Raw genomic sequence first — 17,189 nt, 5'->3', positions numbered from 1 at the left:
GGTCACACAACTGGCCTTAACATTTTAGCTGCTGTCTTTTTCCTCACACTTGGGTTTAATGATATTAGAGACCCTTATTGCCCTGCCAAAAAAAAAAAAAAGAGCCACCCCAACGTCTATGAAAATTAACCTTCTCTGCCAAGAGACACTGTGCAGGGTATTTTCACTATTGGTGTGCATACAGGCTTAGATTTGTGCTGGGTTCTTAGTGCTTAGAGCACTGACCTTCAGAGGCACCCTGGTCCCTTGGAAGCTAAAGGAGGACTCATTTTCATGCTTGCAGTTGTATTGTCAATTTCTGTGAGACAATGTTGTTGAAGTAACTCACTCACTCATTCATTCATTCATTCATTCCTTGTGTGTCCAATCACACTTAGCCAATAAAAATTCTATTCTATTCTATTCTATTCATTCATTCATTCATTTTATTTTGTCAAATACATATTAAATAATTATATAAATATAAGCATGAATTGAATACATAAAAGGAATACAACTAAAGGGAACATTAGGACAGGGACGGTAGGCACGCTGGTGCTCTTATGCACGCCTTACAGACCTCTTAGGAATGGGGTGAGGTCAATACTAGATAGTCTTTGGTTAAGGCTTTGGGGATTTTGGGAAGAGACCACAGAGTCAGGTAGCACATTCAGGCATTAACAACTCTGTTACTGAAGTCACATTTTCTGCAATCTAGATTGGAGAGGTTCACTTTTAAGTTTGAATCTATTGTGTTCTCGTGTATTGTTGTGGTTGAAGCTGAAGTAGTCATTGATAGGAAGTACATTGTAGCAGATAATTTTATGAGCTATGCTCAGGTCATACCAAAGGCGGCGTAGTTCTAAATTTTCTAAAGCTGGGAATCCTCCTTCCCCCTTTTGCACTTTTATTGTTTTTCGTTCAAATAAATATTCATGTTATTTTACTTGGCTCTATCTTTATTTTTTACATTGACCAGTAGCTGCCTCATTTCCCACCCTCGGCTTATACTCGAGTCAATAGTTTTTCCCAGTTTTTGTGGTAAAATTAGGTGCCTCGGCTTATATTCGGATCGGCTTATACTCGAGTATATACGGTATTTATCCTAAACAGGAAACCCAAGGACTTGGTCAGTTGGTCCTCAGTAGGATAGATGTTAGCAGCATAATCACCAAACAAACAACCCTGCCATTACAGTGGTGTTTCATCAAGATTTTTGCCAAGGAATCTAGTTATCCCTCCATGGCCTGCTTATTTGTTTATTTCAAACATTTATATAGCTTCTCATCTTGTACTAAATTCTGAGCAGCTTACGGTTGTTAAATAAATAAATAAATATTAAATATATAATAAAATTAGTATGTCATTTTATAATTGGCATGCAATTTTACATATATTTAATAATACATTATTTAATTTACTGTAGTTACCTTAAAATATCCACAATTGGGGCTGATTGTCAAATTTATGTGTTAAATTTAATCTAATAAAAACCATACTCTTTCAGACTCTTAATGTACAGTATTTTCCCAAAACAGGATCTGACTAGATATGTTAAACTTCTTTCCATCTTAGGCAGCCTAGTTGATCATGCTGGGTATGAATTATGGAAGAGAATTGGAATAGATATGTTAACTTTAGAAACAATATATAAGCCATGATGTGAAAATTACATATGTCTGTTAGGGCAAATAGAATGTGTCTAAATTTGTTTAATGTACATAAAAAAGTTGCATCATGTAATTGTACATATATTATCATTTGTCCCCTCCCATAGATGCTCATGCTTAGATGTTGTCTCTTGGTATAAAAACTTGTGGAGTACATCTGAAAATGTTATAATAATACTTTGAAATCATTACTTTACAAAATTGGTAAACTGCTATATGTGTATATTACTTTATAATTTAGTGGTGGTTATGGAGAGGGATTGTTTTTGTTAAGATGTTACCTAATTGAAAAAAAATCTCTGAGAGGCTCAAGCATGCAACACATAAAAGACTCAGTATAAATGATTTTACAGGTGACCCCAAAATCTGAATCTTCGTTATCTTGCATATAAAGTTCATATGTTTATTAAGATTTTGGACTGAAGTGTACTGGTTGTTATCTGCTAAAAAAATATCAATGAAAAGGACACAAAGCTAAAAATCTCTTTTTTTGGGGGTGGGGGGAGTGCTTTCATGTATCAAATTATGTATTTAACAAAAATACATTTTTTTCATACAGAATATACTTTAGGGATTATAATCGTTTTATATTAATTAAAGATGCTAAACTAGTAAAAACTTCAATAAATGTTACAGCTTTTGAAAAATATTTTGCTGCAAGAGGCTCCCACCCCCAGGATACCTACTGAGATGTTAAAAGAAATATATTCTGATGAAATTTTTTAAGTGTCTCCCAGCTTTGATGACTTGGCAATTAGAGCATTGACTAGAATTCTGCCAGTTCACACAGAGTTTGAAATGAGACCTTCAATTATTCATATTGAACCAAACAAACTTTAGTAGGAATGCTAAAGCAACATTTGGCCTGGTGCATTTCCCGTGTTTCTCTGAAAATAAGACCCTCTTATATTTTTTGAATAGGGCTAGGTGGCTCAGGGGCTAGGATGTCGAGCTTGTCGATCGAAAGGTTGGCAGCTCAGCGGGTTCGAATCCCTAGTGCTGCCGTGTAACAGGGTGAGCTCCCGTTACTTGTCCCAGCTTCTGCCAACCTAGCAGTTTCGAAAGCACGTAGAAAAAATAGGGACCACCTTTGGTGGGAAGGTAACAGCGTTCTGTGCGCCTTGGCGTTGAGTCATGCCGGCCACATGACCACAGAGACTTCTGACAGCGCTGGCTCTTCGGCTTTGAAACGGAGATGAGCACCGCCCCCTAGAGTCGGCAACAAGTAGCACGTATGTGCGAGGGGAACTTTACCTATATTTTTTTGAACCCTGAAATAAGCGCTTGGCCTTATTGCCATGCGCTCAAAAGCCTGATTGGGCTTATTATCAGGAGGTGTCTTATTTTGGGGAAAACAGGGTATGTGGTTACTACAAAATTATGAAGTAATTGGAAAAGGGGGGGGATCAATGCGAGGTAATGTGTAAACTAGAGATACTATTTTCTACAAATATGTCCTTCAGCCTGATACTATTACTAGTTCTTTTTGCAAGGATCTTCAAACTTGGCAAGTTTAAGACTTGTGGACTTCCAACTCCCAGAATTCCTGAGATAACATGAATGGAGGAGGAATTCTGGGAGTTGAAGTCCACAAATCTTAAAGCTGTCAAGGTTGAAGACCCCCCCCCCCTCGCTGTTTATAATAGAACAATTCTAGATGTAGAAGGATGATGGGAGCTGTAGTTTTAACATTGAAAGGCGTCAGATTGCGGAAGGCTGCAGAAACCGATCCATGACCCGGACAATAGGGCGGGGTGTAAAGAAAACACGCCTCCGCGGGCGCTGAAGAAGCTGCTGCTTCCGCCGTCCGTGGAGCTTAAGGTAGTTTAGGCGGTATAAGTGATATTTTCGGTTCTGGAGGATTCTTCCTTTCCCCCATTTCTCAAGGGCGCAGGAAAGCGTCCCGCCGACGGGTGAATGACGGAGAAAATAAGAGCTGCGGAGCGCGAGCGGGCAGGGAATCTGCGCGCGCGTCGGTTCTGTTACCTTGGCAACGGAGAAGTGGCGGTGCTGAGAAATTCCCCGCCTCCCCGCAGAGGAAAAAAAGGATCCCTTGCGCTTCACTCTTAATGAGGTTGTCAACACAAACTGACGTAGGTTTGCTCAGAAGTAAACCTCAATAAGAGTAAACTGGGGCTTACTCTTGAGTAAAGTGTGTGGAAAGTTGTGTAGCCTGCATCCATTTTTAAGGCGCCTCAAGAGAACTGCTTAGTATTTATCAGTCTGCTAGAACCGCCACTCACCTCGAATTCACATCTGCATTGATGGGCGGATTGCTTAGGAGCCTCACTTCGAGGGAAAATAGATCAAGGGAATCCACTTTCTAGAGATGTTCTGATTCTGCTTGGAAAGGAATCGGGAACAATTTAAATAACCAGTCAAAGGTCTTATTATGATCTGTTATACAGTACCTTTGCCTGTAGTTTTTCTTCTGTGATGAGACTTGGATGCTGATCCTAAGTCTCATCACAGATCCAGCCACTAACCAGGGATCTGTTAAGTAAGTCAGACAGCTGCCTTTTCCAACCTGGTGCCATCATATTAATTAGAATGTAGCTTCCATTTCCCCAGAGGAGAAGATGATAGAAGAACATCTCTAGCATACAAGATTGGGAAAGGCTGACTTAGAATAAACCATTGGCTACAAACAGGGTGATTTTCACATATAACACACTTTCATCATCTTAAGTCCAAGAATTCTGTTATTTCATGCATGCACATTTCATAATAATTCGTCTGAAATGATTATAACTTCCCCTGTTTTGCGACTGCTTCACTTAAAAGGATAGGGATACTGCTTTTTCAGTTGTGAGTATCTGACCAAGAAAAATAGATACTATTAAAATTTTTAAAAGAAAAAAAAACTACAATGAAAAATTAAAGGTTACAGCTGGAAGTAAAGTTTGGTGTTAAAATATTAAGTACTACAGTCTTTTTATTTTTGATGTTTCTCCAAAACTCAGAATCATGGATAATTATGTAATAATTAAAATGATTGGAGAAGGAGCATTTGGCAAAATATTCTTAGCCAGAAAGAAAGAGGATAATCAACAATGTGTTATCAAGGAGATCAATTTAACTAAGGTAATATCTTTTACAATAGTTTTATGTAGCATGTTAATGTTGGTACTAAGGTGAAGATGGCAATCTGATAGAAGGGTCTGCCTAATGGCAGCAACAGTACCATTAGCAATATTTTAGACAGGTTAGAATTTGTTTGAATATTTGACATAGGATTAAGGTTAAGTTCTGAAGAATTATTTTTAATGTCTTTGCAGGACTGAAAGTAAGTTTGTTTCATCTGTGAGTGCTTGTGATAATGAATTCAGTGTGTTATTTAGTCCAAACGCTATTGCTGTTTCTGAGATTCCATGACAATTTAAAGTTCTAAAAATATTATATGTAGCCCTTTAAAGAAGTATCCATTTCTTAAAGGATGTTGAAAGAAAGTGATGAAACGTGTTACAGTAACTTTTTAGTAACTTTAGTAATTGTGAAATGATGTTAATATAAAAAAAAATCGGTTCACATTAATTTTCAAGCAACAAGAACTTTTATTGGAAATATAAGATTTGTTCAGAGGTCATCAATTTAGAGAAAAGTACACTAAGCAGCATTCAGAATTCTTTAAATATCTTTGTGGTGTTCCTATAAAGTCACATAAGTAATAACTTGTGTTGCATTCTTTTTAAATAAATAAAGATGCCAAGGAAGGAAAAAGAATCATCTAAAAAAGAAGCAACTCTTCTAGCCAAGATGAAACATCCCAATATTGTAGCTTTCTACGATTCTCTTCAAGGTATCATTTTGATCTATAGTTACAAGTAGTCCTTGACTTAGAACAGTTCATTTAGTGACCATTGTAATTACAAGGCACTAAAAATGTCTTATGACAATTTTTCCCATGATCACTCTTTCAAAATTCAAACTCTTAACAACTCTCATATTTATGACAGTTGCAATTTATGATGGGGTCACCTTTTGTGACCTTCTGACAAGCAAAGTCAATGGGGAGGCCAGATTCATTTAACAACCATATTCCTAACTTAACAACTGCCATGATTCTCTTAATAAATGTGTAAAGAAAGGTTGTAAAATGGGGCAAAATTCACAACAAATATCTCACTTATCAATAGAAATTTTGGGCTCAGTTATGGTCATAAGTCAAGGACCTGTATTTTTGCTAGCCCTTAGAACAGAGCAACAATAAATATCTCCTTCTAAAATTTCATCTTTTGAAAGACACACAAGTACTTTCTGCCCAAAACTAAAAAAAAAACAGGTTTTGGAGATTGTTTCTTTGAATTTATATATGTATATATGAATTTCCTTTTGTTTTCCTGTGGGGACTGATATGATATTCATGATCATTGTTAAGATTACTTGGTTGGATTTAACCTCACCTTGGAAGTTTTATAACTTATAAGATAATAGAAGTCAATAAAGAGTCATATGAGTTCAGTGGGGCAGAGTAATAATATGTTATTTTGCTTCTAGTTACCTAATGCCATGCATGTTTACATGAAGAGTGTTGAGGAGATGAGTATGGTATCTACCTGCATAAGGAAACATTAAAGTACTCCTTATTACATTAAATACAGAATATTAGCAGATGTCACTTTTAACTTTAGGGAAGAGGCATTTAGCCAATTTAGCTGTAGGTCAAGAAGCAGATCACAGGACAGTTCTGTTGACTAAATAAAGTCCTCTCCGGATCTCTCACTTAATGGTGGTTAACTTAAGGATCTGAGTTTCTTTTCGATCAATATATTTGAAACCTTGGGGAAATACTAAACAGCTATGGCTCTGAAAATGTATGTGTGAGAACATGTATATTGCAGAATCAAAGTTGTATACCTCAAATGCAAAATATGCTGTTAGTGTTAGCGGCAGGCTTTGCCTTCATATCCTCCCTGTGAGTTTTTCAGTGGCATCATCAGACAGAATGGGACACAAAATACTAGATAAGGTGGACTTTTGATCTAATCTAAGCAGGATTCTCCCTTTGTTTTATATTGTCTTCTTTTTTTAAATGACTCAAAACCTAAGTTATTATGTTTTTAGAGAAAAATAACTTGTATATTATGATGGAATATTGTGATGGAGGTGACCTAATGAAGAGAATAAATATGCAATATGGAGTGCTGTTTGATGAGAATAAGGTAAGTTTGTAATTTGAGGAACATTTTCACTTTACTTATATTTCCTTCACTGTTCATCACAGCAAAGCATTCAAATTGGAGGTCCTGGCTTATATTTTTTGTTACTATGTAATTGTGTTTTAATAAGTTAGAATTCCGCATAAAGTATTTACCTGAAAGGAAGATAAGCCAAAATTTAGGACAGATTCACAAGTAATAGAAAATGATTATACAAATAGAGTAGATTAAAAACCTTGGGCAATGCTGGGTACTTCTAACATCAGCTCCAAGATTGCATACTTCAAACATGTGTTTCATTTGTAATAAAATAATGCTGATGAAAAGGTAAGACAGTCTTGCCCAACCAGATGCTCTCCAATAGGATTACCAGCTCCATCTGAAACCAATTCTGATTAGCCAAGATCACATTACAGGAAGAGCATGTGAAGGTATTAAGATTAGAAGTGTCTTCACATGTGCTTCCTCTAATGTGATTTATAATATCATGTTTTGTATAAAAGAATTAATGGATTTAAGGCAAGACTCAAAGCCAGGACAAACTAATATAGCAGCATTTTAGTCTCTAGGGACAAACTTCAAAATGGAAAAACAAAACACTACCACTGAGTGAGAGGTTGCTTGATGTATGCAAGTTCAGCAATCTCAAAAGCTCTCAACAATAAAAACTCTCTCTACATACACATACACACACACACACACAGAATATGTTCTAACAACTCTGACTTATTTTGTCATACGTCTGTATGTATATATTTAAAATAATGAACTGTTTTTTCATCCCCAAGACTGTATTCTTGAAGAAATTTTAATAACTGCTTTGTATGAAATATTGATATTTTATCTTTATATTTAGATCTTGGGTTGGTTTGTACAAATTGCCTTAGGCCTGAAGCATATACATGATAGGAAGATTCTGCACAGAGACATAAAAACACAGGTAATTTTGGGAGATAATTTTAGCCTCATCACTGAGACATAAAACACGCATCCAATTTTAATTATGGTGTATTCTGTTTACAGAACATTTTTCTTAGCAGTAATGGAATAACAGCAAAACTGGGAGATTTTGGGATTGCAAGGATGTTGAACAAGTAAGTATATTTTTATGGACAATGTTATTCCCTTAGTATTAGGTCAAAAATGGATGAGTTTATTCTGCAGATGCTTTAAAATTCCAGTGAATGGAGCATAAAATTGGTCAGACTTTAACTTTGCAAAATGTCTTAGCCTTATTGAAAAGAAGTGCAGTAAAACTTGGAATTTCATCTATGAGTTCCTTCTGTCCCTTTGTACATGCGAAAAGAAAGTAGAAACAGTGCGTTTTCCAACAGTGGTTTTCCCATTCCTGTATATTTGAAATTGGGAAACTCTTTAATATACTCTAAACCAGAAATTGAAATCATGGTTTGAATCTGATTTTTTTTAATCTGTTTTTTTAAAATTGATATTTGTAAATTATTTAGACCTTGTTATCTCAGTTAATCATGGACTAACATACAAGTTATTCTAAATAATGGATGTTTTTGTAATTTCTCTAGATAGCTTCAGTAATTACACTATTTTCAAAGAAAAAATACTTTTTTTGTTTGCTATTTTCTTTAGCACAATGGAATTTGCTAGTACCTGTGTAGGAACACCATATTACCTATCACCTGAAATCTGTGAGAATAAACCATATAATAATAAAACGTAAGTTTCAGAACATATCTTTGTGTTCCTGAAGGTCTTCTTGAATTGAAAAATAGCAATATAAGCAATAGTATTGCAAGCCTTCAGACTTTTGAACAGTTCTCTATAGAATCTACTCTTAAAAGATCAGCTTTCTTGTGAATTACACATTAATTTTATGCTGTTCTAAAATGCCCTTTTTGGCCTTAATAGCTGCTTTAATAATATTGTGTTTGCAGCCATAACTGACTTAATTATAACCTTTGGAGGAGTTACCACTTTTTCATAACCAAAAACAGGTAGTCTTTGGCTTGTGTCCATTATTGAGCCCAAAAGTTTGGTCATTAAGCAGGTCTGCACCTGATATCACTACCTTTTCTGTGGCAGTTGTTAAATGAATCCATTATAATTAAATTGGAAGTAAATACTGGATAGTGGCAAAAACTGCTGAAAGTTGTGGTCATGTGATTGTGGGACGCTACAAAAGGCCATAAATGTAAGCCAATTGACAAACACCCAAAATGCGATCACATGATCATGGGGGGGGATGCAATTGTCAGAACTTCAAAATCAGAGCAACTGTTTGTTAAACAAGGATGATTTATAATAAAAATGTGTTAAAAATAATAAATAATATAAACAATACTAAATAGAATACTAAGAATTAACTTTTTGCATAACCATATAGTTGGGATATATGTTTTTTGCTGGATTACTAAATATTATTTCAATTCCTCTAATTTCTTACTTTCGTCTTATAGAGATATATGGTCTCTTGGCTGTGTGTTATATGAGTTGTGTACTTTAAAGCATCCTGTAAGTAAATATTTATACTTTCATAACCAAATATTTATCCAGATCATTTAGTGACAGCTATTAGAATCATAACTTAAATACAGCCTTTAACATTTTGAACAGTGTAGAGAGATATCAGTTTTATAGTACTAAGTTCATCTTGATTTTTCCTTTTCAGATGGAAAGGAATACTCCATAAAAATGTTTCTTTAAATGTCTAAATTTCAGAAGAGAAATAGACAAATTCACAATTGATAAAGACAACAATTTCTATTAGACATACTGAGTACATATGTTTTATTGAAAGAATGTGCATCTTGACATAAAATGTTAGGAATAAAATTGTGCTGTGATATATTTATCTTGCTCTGGGTTTCTTTTAGCACTTTGTTAGCTCTTTAGGAATAAAATAGTAAAGTTAGATGGGCTTTGGGCTGATCAAGAATGGCTTGTATATGATTTCCATTGGTAAAATGAAAAGTACAACATAAATTTGAGTATTCTTCATGATTTTTTTTTTAAAAAATATTCCAACTGTTGTATTTGGTGCATATTCCGTTCCAGGTTTCCAGTTCTGACTATTTTAATGTTAGCTGTCATTTTACCCCTAGTAGTTTGAAACATTGTTTTAAAAGCTGGATATATTCTTACTCATTTTTATGTTGATTTGTTTGGGAAGTGCTAGTCTTTCAGTTCACCTCTAGAGCAAAAATGAATTTAAATGATTCTCTGTGAAGTCATGTGAATAACTCTGCCCTTAATTCCCAGCAAAATCAGGGAAAGTAAGAGGTTTTGAACACTCAGGTGTTGTTGAAATTCCGTTTTGATGGCACAAATGAAATCCTGGAATATTTAGACTGACGAGGTAATGATATATTGTCAATGTTCAACATGAACCTAAGGAGGCAATTGAAGCAATAAACAAAAAAATGAGAGACAAGAAACTCTGGGGATAGTTTGTATTAGACAAACTCTACCCCTTAACCTTTTTGACAGGGAAAGATAGATTGGAGGTAATAGGGAATCTTGGAAAGTTAGAAGCGATAGCATGGAAGATTCTTATTGGCTTGCTTTTTGGTAAATTATTGTTTTATTACTGCTACCAAAGAGCAATACTCCTACCAGCTTCTTACTGCATGACAACCTTTCTCATTTATCAGCTGGAAAACTCAAATCCAGGAATCCCCCATTGGCAATAACAACTTTCACATTGATTCCCAATGGAAAGCCAAATAGGTCGCTGAGCACTCAGACATACTACAGGTAGACATATAAATAACCCCACAAAAAAATTGCCAGGCTTTGAACAATCATGTCAACAATGGACAGTCCTGAATAGGATTCGCATCTCACATGGCTACTGCCAGGACTCCCTGTATAAATGGGGCATAGTATCCTCCCCTTACAATGACATGAAATCATGACTGGCTGTAATCTGAAGGCATATGCTGTTATCTGATTCTTTTAAATAGAAATGATGCTGCACTTCAGTGGTTAGATGGCCTGGACATTGATATTTGAACACAAGTCTTTTTAACATTTATATTTTATTGTGTTTTACTAATCTAAGTGAAATGGTAATATATAGTGCTAGCATATGATATACCATATGCTAAATAAAGAAAGAAAGAAATAAATTAAATAAATTAAATAAATAAATAAATAAATAAATAAATAAATAAAATAAAATAAATAAATAAATAAATAAATAAATAAGAATGGGTAAATCCTTTCCAGTGACAACCATTTATGAACTAATCACATGGGCTCAACATTTTAGATGTATTTTAATAGTGAACTTTTCGGGTATAATGCAGAGTAGAGCATACTTTGACTGCTGCTGCAATCTTTTTGATAAGCAGGATGATAGTTCATAAATAAGTGAAATAGAAATTATGTGAAAAATAGTAGATCTGAAATGTCCTGATAAATTGGACAGAGCTATTAAAAATAGACAAAGACTATTCTGCCCTCATTTGTCCTTTATTTTATGTAAGTACTTTTGTGTATATCTGTTTAAATCAAGTCTCGATTAAATATATTTTTATTTTCATGTGATAGTTTGAAGGCAACAATTTACCCCAACTTATAATGAAGATCTGCAGAGGCCATTTCATTCCTGTGTCTGTGAAGTATTCTTCCAATCTGAGATTGTTAATATCCCAGTTGTTTAGAACATCTCCAAGAGATCGCCCTTCTATTAACTCTATTTTAAAAAAAGCCTTTTTGGAGAAGCAGATAAAGAATTATTTGCCACCCGAGGTAAGTATCTCTTGTGGCTTAGAAAAACAAAATTGCTTAGTCCACTCAAAACCCCTTTATCTATTGGTTGGTGGTGTGTTTTGTTTTGGCTCTTTTCATAATAAAACAGGCTTGCTCCTGATATTTGGAGGGTTGCAAGCATTCTGACTTTCCAGAACTTGCTCCAAGCACTGGGCCAGGATGTTAATGGAGCCCAAAATAGATGTAATTGTGATGTGAATCTGTTATGGGGGCTTGGTTATTGTTGGATGATTATTTTAACTTCATTTTATATTTTACAATTATAGGCTTATTTTCTATATAACTCTTTTTGTTGATTTTTGTTGACCACGGTTATATATGCAAGATGGGTAGCATTAGAATTTCCCCAAATACATAGATAAATTCCACTTACATTCAGTTACAAAATAAAAATAGTTGGTATTGCTAGGTTTCCCTAGGACAAAAATTCCAAGGTGATATGTTTGTTTCTCCCTGCAAAGAGTTAGAATAAATTAACTTTTGGTACATTTACTTGAAACACACTTGAGGTAGCATAGAAATAAATGCATTCTGTTGTATTCCTTTCTAGATCATTGAGGCAGAGTTTAGTCATACTGTTATTCACAGGAAAAAATCATCAGCTTCATCATCAGGCAAGTGATTGTTTATATTAAAAATAAGAACATTACACTTGACCATATGTATTAAATTTGTTTTACACTGAGATTGATTCTGAGATGGCCACTTTCAAGAAATGAAGAGGTTATAAAATAACAACAGCAATAGCACTAGTACTTTGACTTATATACTGCTCCATAATGGTTTATAGTCCTCTCTGAGCAGTTTACAGAATCAGCATATTGCTCCTAACAATCTGGGTTCTAATTTCACCATCCTCAAAAGGGTGGAAGGCTGAATCAACCTTGAGCCAGTCAGGATCAAACTCCTGGCAGTGGGCGAAGTTAACCTGCAATGCTGCATTTTAACCACTGCGCCATCACGGCATGCATTTTTTCATTGAGGAAAATATGGCAGCAGAAATTGAGCAAATATGGATTATAACTTCAAAGCTGTATTTTCAAGATATGCTCCATTGTGCAAGGTAAAATTAATAGGTTCTTCTGATTTATATATTAGAGACAAGGGAGACGGAAGAAACTTCGGATTGCTTTAGTCAGGGATGACTCTTTCTTCAAGGAAATTGTATTAAAATAAATCCAGGTCTATGCTTAGTAAATAAATATTATTTAAAAACAAGTAAGTACCTATCTGCAGTTGTTACTGGAATAAGTTGGTTATAATTGTGAGGTTGGAGAGAAAGAAGGAAATAAATCCCGCTGAGCAGTTTTTCCTCTTTTCATTCCACAGAGAAGTTGATTTTAATGTTGGGGTGGTGTATACAACAGTATCTGTTGTGGTGGTTTTGTTTCTGTTCGGGGATCCTTCCCAGAAAGCAGTTGATGACAATGGCTCTACAAAGTTGGGGTGGCAGGAAGAAAATCAGTTGAACCAACATTTATGTTGGATATTGGCAGCCCGGAACTTTCCATCTTACATATAGTCAAATCCCTGGTTGTTATACAAGTTTGGCCTGAACATTAATTTGGTTCAGGTAAATATTGTGCTGACGCATAACTAAAGACTTCCTTAGAACCTAATACTACGCCATTGAACATAATTGGAATTCGATATATTGGTGAATAGAATAGAACAAAAATGCTATATATTTCAGGATTAACTTCCTTACTTCATACATTATGGAAAAACATTTTTTTAGAAGAGACCTGGGTATTTTGTGGTAACCAAGAGTTCCCAACTCAGTATATGCTGCTGATTTTCAAGGGAACAATGCTTTTTTTCAGTTGTAAAGGGTAGAGATAGCCTACAAGTCTTTCAGCCCCTTATTAAATGTAGAAGTAATTAGCTAATCATTATTTAGCTTATTGTTACATAAATTCCTAAAGGTCAGAAAAGAAGACTCCATGAATATTGTTCTCCAAAAATCAAGATGGAAATGCTTCCTAGAAAATTATTGTATAAAAATGAATGCTATTCTCCTTCAAGGATTCAGGATCCAATGATTAAGGTAAAAGTTGCCTTTTGTTAAGGTAAGAGTTACACATTGCTAACCTTTTACTGGTAATCATCTCTTAATGACCATTCTGGACATAAACTGTTTCAACTCCTCCTCTCGGGACGGTGCTACAGGGCGTTGCATGCGAAAGCAACTAGATACAAAGTGTTTTTCCTCGTGCCAACACTCTGCTGAATACCTAATTCCCACAATAGTATCTTATGTCTAAATGAATTTAGCCATATAGTATGGCTATGTTACTTTTATCCTTCTCATCTGTTCCACTACCTTCTCTTGTTGGTATCATTATGATGATGATTATTTCTTTGTTGTTTTGCATGCATGCTGAGAGCTTAGGTACCACAGACAAATTCCTTGGGTGTCTAATCACACTTGGCCAATAAAGTATTCTATTCAAGTTCTATTCTATTCAGGCAGTGACGGTTTAAAATTGCATCAGCACTGAATGAATGGTATTTGATTGGTCCTCAAAATTACAGCCACTGCTATGCTCCCGTGGTCGCATAATCACAATTGGCAGCCTGTCCCCATTTATGACCCCAGGGTGTGCTTCAACTGCTTCCACCTTTCTTTCTCTCCACCATCTCTTTGCTTTTGGCCTTTCTACCCCACTTCTCGGCTGACCCACACTGTTCTGCTGACCCCAAGTGCTCCCTGCTGTGCCCAAGTAACCTTCACTGTATTTTTCTCTCTCACTGCTTGGGAAGGCCTTGTGAGGCCAACAATGCTTCACAAAGAGCGAAGCTTGACATACCTCATCAAGCAGCAGGAGAAAGAAAATGGCAAAAATCAGCTGGGACAGTAGTGGACAACAAGGTTGTAGGGTGCAGAGTAGCCAAAATGATAGAGATGGTGGGGAGATTGAAGTGGGGATGAATGCAGCAAAATAGAAGTATGCAGTCCTCACCTACGGACGGTATGGTCCTGGTCAAACGACTGCAATTGTTGTTATAAAGGATCAGTGCTCAAATATTTAGTTGAAGGATTAATGCTTAAAGCTTAGCAAAGGATAGGATATGAAAAAGCAATTTGCTTGTCTTGTTGTTACATTCTGCTTTTGCTGAGGAATAAACAGCATTTTTATTGAAGAGCTCAGTTTCTTTTTATCAGGACAATAGTCTGGTCACACTATTTTATATAAAATTGATTGCCATTCACCGGGCTCAGAATGAACCTGTTTTCATAAAATGAATGTCACAAGAGGTAACAGTTCAGCTTTAATTAATATCAATATTTTGGATTTCTTGTCTTTATAAATTTAATATTTTCAGCCCTTGGGCCCTGCGTTTAAAATATGTGGGAAGCCAGAGGTCATTAGAATGTGTGGACATTATGACCATTATTACGTAAAGCTGGCAAGCTTGCAGAAGAGAGCTTTGGTCCAAGATGATGATCCCTGTATTCGCCAGAGAATGGAAGAGTATTATAAGCAGAAAGGACAAGAACCGCCTCCTCCACCACCTCATGGGTTGTATTTTTTTTTTCTTGAATATCTATTGATTTTTGACATGATGCCCCTTTTCTTTTCCGTTTAGAGTTTTCCATGACTGTTATGTTTTTCAGGCCTTCCGAGTATCTTCAGAGACGATATAATGCTCAGCAAAACAAGTTAAAAGTAGAGAAGCAACTGGTGAGCAATTTCTATAATCGAAGAAAAACAGATGGGAGCAAATAAACTTTAGAAATCCTATTCTTATTTACTGGTACTAACATGAAATGCTAGCTTAACTAATATTTGCATTTTGATTTCTCCGTTCAGTGTAATGAACTCATAAAAATGAAATGGGAGCCTTTTCTAGACACTGCTCTTAACAATAGTTAATTATTTTCCATTCCAAAAGGGGCTACGGCCATCTTCTGCTGAGTTATGTCAGCTGGACAATCAAGATATGAAAGAAGAACAGCTCAAAGTCTGTAATAATGCTCTTCCTCAAAAAAATGAAATGAAAGAACAGGTAAGAGAGCCTGGCCAGAGCATTTGGATATGGAATGAAGAATCTGATTGGAATAATAGACATCTCTACGTACTTATTACTTTGTATTAAAAAAAATATACACATTGTCTTTACAGGTAGTCCTTGACTTATGATCACAACTGAGCTCAAAATTTTTGTTAAGCGAGACGTTTGTTAAGTGAAAGTTGCCCCATTTTACAACCTTTGTTGCCACAGTTGTTAAGCGAATTGCTGCAGTTGTTAAGTTAGTGACACGGTTGTTAAGTGAATGTGGCATCCTCATTGGCTTTGTTTGTCCGAAGGTTGCAAGAGGGGATCACTTGACCCCGGGACACTGCAACTGTCATAAATATAAGTCAATTGCCAAGCGTCTGAATTTTGATCTAAGTGTGAAAAATGGTCATAACTTATTTTTTTCAGTGCTGTATAATTGTCGTAAGTTGAAGACTACCTGTATTTTACGAAGAGAATAGCAGCTAGGTGGTCCTCTGTCAGAGATTCTGTAGTGAATACTGTATAAGCTAGAAATTAGACTAAATTACCTCTGAGGTAATTTTAATTTTATGATTCTACTATGTATTCCTAATTTTTCTTCCAATGTGTCTGTTTAAGGGTGGAATATTCAAAATTATTTTTATATTATTTAGTTTTAACCAACCATATGGTTCAAACAGCTCCTTCAGTGGGTTTATAATAGACCTATTTTGCTATTTTTCAATTTGACACTGACCACTTTGAAATCATTTTGACTTCATTGGCAACTGTTTGTGAACTTTCAATATGAGAAGCTTTTGAAAATCCCTTCTTTGTCTAAGTAGCGTGCCACAGCCTTAGAACTCAGGGAGAAGCCATATGTATCAAGCTGTGTTTAACTAATGCATGGGGTTTTAATATAAAAATAGTAGATGCATATCCATAGCCTGGGAATATATGGGGGGGGGCGGAAATGCCCAGATGCAGAGATGATGAGGAATTTACAGGGAGTGCATTCACAGACTGATAAGTTTCTCATGTTTTCAACTGGCATCTTGTTTTGCACCTGTGATTAATGTGCTAATTATAGAAACCTTTGCAAACCTTCCCTCATTCATAGACATGCCATAGCAAAACATTGCAGGTATATAATGCAGGTATACCTGCAGGGAGTATTGCATATCTTCCCTTATAAGATTTTTACATTTACCCTTAATAAAGTGAATTCTCTTCAAACTGGCTTTTAGCACTTATATGAAGAGATTCCATAAGAACATAAGCATTTTTGCTGTTTCCAAGAGCACTCTCTGCAGAGCGATTTGGGGAAGCCACAACAGAAGATCAGGATAACTTTTTACATTTTAATGTTCAGTTATTTTTGCCATAAGAAAAATTATAAAGGTAAAGCAAAATTTTTGTTAGGCAACAAAACAGCATATAAGCTTTTAAATTCTCAAGAGGATAACAGTGTTTGATACCCATATCGTGTCTGTGTTTTTTACAGTCTTAGATGGAAGGTTGAATTAGACTAAACATGCATTACAAAGGTACATCTCGCATTAAATCCAAAATTCTCTTTACAAGGACTGTCGGGATAAAGAAATAACCTGCTTGGTTTGGTTCTTGGGGAAGAGGATATTTTTATTTT

The 17,189-nt window shown here is 35.4% G+C and overlaps 1 protein-coding gene across 2 annotated transcripts in view; it reads left to right on the top strand.

The window, feature by feature from the left end:
* The first annotated feature begins 3,398 nt into the window (after positions 1–3,398).
* The window catches only part of NEK5 (NIMA related kinase 5), a 29,102-nt gene continuing 15,311 nt past the window's right edge, over positions 3,399–17,189 (top strand). The window contains exons 1-14 of one of the 2 annotated variants that reach the window (XM_058179917.1): positions 3,399–3,742; positions 4,613–4,733; positions 5,352–5,448; positions 6,714–6,811; positions 7,665–7,748; positions 7,832–7,902; positions 8,414–8,500; positions 9,241–9,295; positions 11,336–11,536; positions 12,108–12,171; positions 13,483–13,604; positions 14,885–15,081; positions 15,177–15,243; positions 15,455–15,568. In XM_058179917.1, coding sequence (XP_058035900.1) covers positions 4,617–4,733; positions 5,352–5,448; positions 6,714–6,811; positions 7,665–7,748; positions 7,832–7,902; positions 8,414–8,500; positions 9,241–9,295; positions 11,336–11,536; positions 12,108–12,171; positions 13,483–13,604; positions 14,885–15,081; positions 15,177–15,243; positions 15,455–15,568 — 1,374 coding nt within the window. In that variant the 5' untranslated portion in view covers positions 3,399–3,742; positions 4,613–4,616. The remainder of the gene's footprint in view (positions 3,743–4,612; positions 4,734–5,351; positions 5,449–6,713; positions 6,812–7,664; positions 7,749–7,831; positions 7,903–8,413; positions 8,501–9,240; positions 9,296–11,335; positions 11,537–12,107; positions 12,172–13,482; positions 13,605–14,884; positions 15,082–15,176; positions 15,244–15,454; positions 15,569–17,189) is intronic. The other variant, XM_058179909.1, reaches the window with a different exon arrangement.

Source organism: Ahaetulla prasina, chromosome 1, assembly GCF_028640845.1.
Source record: "Ahaetulla prasina isolate Xishuangbanna chromosome 1, ASM2864084v1, whole genome shotgun sequence".
Classification (NCBI taxonomy): domain Eukaryota; kingdom Metazoa; phylum Chordata; class Lepidosauria; order Squamata; family Colubridae; genus Ahaetulla; species Ahaetulla prasina.
The sequence above is the reverse complement of the archived record's forward strand: the minus strand, read 5'-3'. Positions and strand labels throughout refer to the sequence as shown.